The sequence below is a fragment of the Chrysochloris asiatica genome, unplaced genomic scaffold (genome assembly GCF_000296735.1).
Source record: "Chrysochloris asiatica unplaced genomic scaffold, ChrAsi1.0 scaffold00087, whole genome shotgun sequence".
Taxonomy (NCBI): Eukaryota; Metazoa; Chordata; class Mammalia; order Afrosoricida; family Chrysochloridae; genus Chrysochloris; species Chrysochloris asiatica.
Window position 1 is genome coordinate 644,640 of NW_006408605.1, and position 5,970 is coordinate 650,609.

Below are 5,970 nucleotides of genomic sequence, written 5' to 3' on the forward strand. Positions count from 1 at the left end.
CTCCCATAGAATCCTTCAATATTTAGAGTTGTTGATTGAATTTTTTCTTTCTTTTTTTTCTGCATCAGAAATGCTGAGCATGTTCTTCCCTTTTTGTTTTCTGACTCCAGACTTGTGCACATTTCATTGTAATACTTGACTGTCTTCTTAAGCTGCCCTTTGAAATTTTCTGTTTAGCTTTTTTATGTCCATTTCTTCCATTCACTTAACATTGCTACACTGGAGATCAAGTTTCAGAGTCTCTTCTGATATCCATTTTGATCTTTTCTGTCTTTTTAATGACCTTTTGTTTTCTCTTCCTATATGATGTTTTTTGTCATTGCACAGCTCTTTTGGGCATTTGTCATTAGTGTCTAGTGCATGAAATCTATTCTTGAGCTGGTTTGTAAATTTGGGTGGGATATGCTCAAGATCATAATTTGACTCTTGTGGAATTGTTTTCATTTTCTTTAGCTTCAGCCTGAACTTGCATGTAAGCAACTGATGGGCTGTTGCAGCCTGTCCCTGGCCTTGTTTTGGCTGGTGTTATTGAGCTTTTCCACCATCTCTTTCCACAGATATAGTCAATTTGATTCCTGTGTAAGTTGCCCATCCCTATCTGCCCTGTGTACAGAGGGGATAGCATTGAAAAATTGATACTTGATGTGAAGACTCCTTCCTGCTCAGTTGGTATTTTGAGCTACTACATCCATAAGTATAGATTAGGTTCATGAAATTGTAGCAATTTACACTTGTTTCCTTTATCCGAAAAAAATTTTTTTTGTCTTCCTCTAGTCGAGTTCTGATTATCAAGCCATCAAGGCTAGGTCAAATGGGTACTATCTGCAAGTTTGGGCATTCTTGTGTGTCTCCCTTCACTTCATATCAGCTGGATGCTTCACTGTCACCTCTAGCTCTCTGTCCTTGTCCGTAGGTTTAGGATTTACCAGTACATCTTGATTGCATGTTTGATTAATTTCAGACTGAAGAAGTTAGTAAAAGTCTTCAATTTCCTCATCACTAGCTTTGGTGGTTGTTGTATACATTTGAATAATAGTGGTATTAATTGGTATTCCTTATAGGTATATGGATATTATCCTATCACAGAATTGTGCTTCAAGATAGATCTTGGGTGTTCCTTTTAATAATGTATATAATGCCATTCCTCTTGAATTTATCGTTGTTATCATAGTAAACCATATGATTGTCAGATTGACAGTGGCCAATGCCAGTCCATTTTAGGTATTACCTAGATCTTCATGTGTTCTATTTAATTTTTGACAAATTCTAATTTTCTTAGATTCATACTTCATACATTTCATGTTTCAAATATTAATGTATGTTTACAGTGCTGCTTCTTCCATTTGAGTTGTGCCCCATCAGCAAATGAAGGTCCTGAAGGCTTTACTCCACTCTTGTCATCAAGGTCGAATGTACTTTGCAGAGGCATCTCTTCCCCAGTCGTATTTTGAATGCCTTCCAACCTTAGGGTCTAAACTCTAGCCCTATAGCTGACAATATTCTGGTGCTATTCATAGTGTTTTTATCTTCCAGCACTATATCTGAGAATGTTCCCGTACTATTGATGAGATTTTCATTGGCTAAACATTCAGAAGATTCCACTTGTCCTTCTTCTTGTCTTAGTCTGGAAGCTCTGCTAAAACCTGTCCACCATGGGTGACCTTGCTGGTTTTTAAAATACTGGTGTCATAGTTTCCAGCATCACAGCAACACGCAAGCCGCCACAGTACAACAAACTGACAGAGGAGTGCTGGAGCCTAATAATAATGACCGAATTCTTTGTACCGTTCTAAGAATTTAATATGTGTGAATGCATTGAATCCTCATCCTTCTGAAGTACGTATCATTGGAATAGATGCTTTATACATTAGGGAATGGAGACTCAGATGTTAAATGATTTGGCTTAAGGTCACACAGCTACTAAGTGGCAGCGGGGACTATACCCAGGCATTTTCATTATAGAACTAAAGGGTAAATAAAAACCCAAAACCAAACCCACTGCCACTGAGTCTATTCCAACTCATAGTGACCTTATATAAAGTTTCTGAGGTTGCAAATATATATGTCAGCAGAAAGCCTCATCTTTCTCCTGAGGAGCAGCTGGTGGGTTTGAACTGCTGTATGATAAGCTCGCCAGTGCTTATCATCCTGCAGTAACATGTACATGAATTACCAGATTTTAAATAATTCAGAACATTAAAATATAGTTCCCACCATCCTGACCATGCCAAATTTTTCTGTACATCCGAATGCAATTTAGCATTTTATACTGCTGTGGTATTATAGAGGCTCCCTGGTGGTGTACTGTTTGAAGTCACAGCTGCTCACCAAAAAGGAAGCAATTTGAATCCGCCAGACACTCTGCAGGAGAAACATGTGGGCAGTCTGTTTCTGTGATAATTTCACAGCCTTTATTTCAGGAGACCTTTTTTTAAAAAATGTTTTATTGCGAATTATGTGATAGTTTACATGGGAGAACGTTAGCTTTACATTTTATCCTATCATATATTGTTCCATTGCCATGGTTACAATTCCCGCCCATGCATCATCAACCGAACAAGGGTATCCCCTGCAAGGTCCCCCACCTCCTGGTTATCAGCACACAGCCCCTCTCCCTTTCTGGGTCTAGAGTTCCCAGCCGCTCCATCTCTCCAAGTTATCATCTCTGCCTCCATCCCTGGCGTCACTGTTTCTCTGGGTATGGTTCCACACTCCGCTCTTCTCCCTTGATGGTCCCAGGGTCCTCTGCTCCTGGACTGCAAAGTCAACCACTCCCCTGCTTTTGCTACAAAATGTCTACCTTTATATTTCCAGTCAGTCCTGATAGCAATTATTGACTGTTGGGCTGCATGAGAGCTATCCCCATCTTTCATCAGCCCTGCCCGGACAGATTGGATAGGATACTACCCCATGGAGATTCTGCCTTCCTTGACATCCTCTGGATCTAGGCTCCCTCTTGAAAGCTTGTAAGCCAGTCACTTCTTGCCTTTGTAGCACCCCCATTTTGGGTAGCCAATGTCCAAGTTGCGCATCCCTGTCTACCCTGTATATTTGGGTGGGAATGATCCTTGCTGTAAAGATTTGTTCCCTCTTTTGAGCTAGTGCATCCATAGGTGTAGGTCAAGTTCATCAAATGGTATCAGATTACTGTTTATTCCCTCTTCTTTCTTCTTCTAGTTGAATGCTGATCATCCTGCCATTGAAACCAGGTCAAGTGGGTATTATTTGCAAGTGTGGGTGTTCTTGTGCATATGCCCTCACTTCTTATCTGCTGGACGCTTCACTCTCCACTCTAGTTCAGGAGACCTTTTACCTAAATGAAATAATAACACCTGAGAAGAACAATCATTTATACCCAAAGCAGGACAACATTTGCCCAAAGCAAAGATGAGGACATGAAAGGGTAGAAATTTCTTATGAAATTAAATGGGGAACCCAGGGAAGAAATGGGGAAGAGTGCTGATAACATTGTGAGAAACGTAACCACCAATGTCATGTAATATTTTATGTACAAACTATTGAATGAGAGACTAACTTTTTCTGCAAATTTTTCATCTAAAGCACAGTTGAAAACAAAAAAATGTACCTCTTTGGAAACACTAGAGGGCAATTCTCTGCCCTGTAGGGCTGCTATGAGTCACATGACTGGGTTTTGATTTGGGTTGGGATAGTATTGTGGAGGCAGTTTTCATTGTTCTGTGCTGTGCTAGTTGCTCTTCATTGAATATTGGGATTGAATGGTTCTTGTATTTTACAGTATTTGGAGGAATGAACAAAAGCAGAGTTCATAATTTAAGTGTCTTGCTCCTTGAGATATTTCTATGCAATAGATATTTCAGAATGCCAACCATGTACCAGGTGCATAAATATGTTTTCTATATCATTAGGGTTTCTATCATTAAGCCAAAAAAAGGTTTTCACAATCGATGTGTATGTAAATATTTTTAAAAACAGGATCTGTTGAACAGATTTGATTTTTTTTTTTTTTTTTCCTATTGGTAAATGACCATCATTGCAAAGAGCATTGAGTGATAGTTTCAACACTTATTGACAGATGTGTTTGTTTTTTGTCTTTTTACTAAGAGGCTTTGTGTTTTCTTGCTTTAAAAGTTATGTTTTTTATAATCATTTTTGTAGGGATTTTTTTCCCCCGCTATCATATTTTCAACTTATTTCTCCCTGCTTTCACTATATTTTTGTCTAATAGCATTTTCTCCTTAACTTCATAATTCAGTTACCTTTCACTTCCATTTTGTCCATCAACTTTTTTCAAGTCCCCTTGTAGTTTTAATTTTAGAAGTAATTATGTATATTAAATATTAGCTTTATCTTGTTTATGAGAAGCCATAGAACCAAACTATTTCATTTATAATAAGAATAGCTCATTCTTGACAGCCAGAAATGTGAGTTAGGAATGTTTGACTTTGATTTTGAAAGCTAGGGCCTCTTATGTGTGCTTACAACTTCTCAGTTTACTTGCTCTAGATGAGGGAGCTGGCACTGCCTGATATGTTACACATCTACCCATTCAATACTCTAGGTAATTTAATAGACAAATTTTTAGGAGATAAAGCTTTGAGGAGGACATTAAAAGCATGTGAAGCACTTGTATGATGAGAAACATGTTTTTGATTATAAACTCAAATCTCTGTAGTATTCCGTCTCCTTCTGCAGAGACAAGATTACCTTCAATCACTAAAATTAAATATTTGAATTATAGCTTTTGCTTGGAATTTGTTGTTAGTTTAATGTGTTGTGATTTGAATGATTATGTTGGAAATAATGTAATTTTTGTCTTCTTTCTTCACAGTCCATATTTGCTCCATTTCTTACTTTGCAACTTGCATACATGGGACTATACAAATATTTTCCCAAGGTAAGTATATATTTATTTATTTATTTATTTTAATCTAAATGATGTACAGCTAGCTACTTTTAAAAGTTTTTGAAATTTTCATTTTACTTGTGGTGTGACTCAGTGGTACTCAAGGTATAATTGCCCAATGTCTGTCTTCAAACAGTTTGTTTCTGTTTTAATCAAGTCAGAAAATGAGTAAGACATTAGAAAGTTTTATTGCTATAAAATTTGACTTTGCCACATTTTCATTTTATTTTATAAAAGTGTTCATCCAGAATGGATTGGGAGAAAAAGTAGTTCCTCTTGACAGAGTATGAGTAGTAGTTATCTAAGTAATGTAATTACTTAGCAAATTTAGTAATATGTTTTATATGCAATACCAAAACCCCCCCACAAACCCAGTGCCAAAAGTAACAAATGGTACCATCGAATTGATTGCAAGTCAATTGAGACCCTGAATAAGGTTTCTAATGTTGTAAATCTTTACAGTAGCAGAAAGCCTCATCTTTCTCCTGCAGAGCTTATGGTGGGTTTGAACTGCTGACCTTTTGGTTAGCAGTCCAGTGCTTATCCTACAGTGCCACCAGGGCTCCTTTTATATACAATATTTTTGTTAGTGCCAGGGAGTTGGTTTTAACTCATAGCAACCCTGTATAGGATTTCTGAGGGTATAAATCTTTGCAGGCAGGGAAAGCCACATTTTCTCCCTAGGAGTGGTTTATGAGTCCAAACCACTAACTTTTTGGTTCTCAGTCCAGTGGTTATCCTACAGAGCCATGGTGCTCCCTTTATATGCAGTATAAGAATTTGATTTTAAAATGAGTTTGCTTATTTCGCTGTGCTCCCTACTGGATACTTATTGGCAGTGCAATGACATTCTCTTTAATGTCAAAGGCCTGAACGGAGGGGGTTTCCAAAGAAGCTTGTAGAAAATGGAATTAAAAGATAATGGAATGGTGGGACAGAGATAAATAGTGATGCATATTCAACCTTGAAACAACAGGGCTCTGGGACACAGGGATCTAGGTATAGCTTGAAGAGGGTAAATAATACTAAAATCCTTGACTGCCTTATGAATATTAGTTTCCCTTGCCTACTATTTATTGTAAAAT

At 37.6% G+C, this 5,970-nt stretch overlaps 1 protein-coding gene across 1 annotated transcript in view; it reads left to right on the forward strand.

The window, feature by feature from the left end:
- The window catches only part of CAMLG (calcium modulating ligand), a 16,244-nt gene that overhangs the window by 6,368 nt on the left and 3,906 nt on the right, over nt 1-5,970 (forward strand). The window contains exon 3 of the mRNA XM_006866082.1: nt 4,811-4,876. Within this exon, the coding sequence (XP_006866144.1) occupies nt 4,811-4,876 (66 nt within the window). The remainder of the gene's footprint in view (nt 1-4,810; nt 4,877-5,970) is intronic.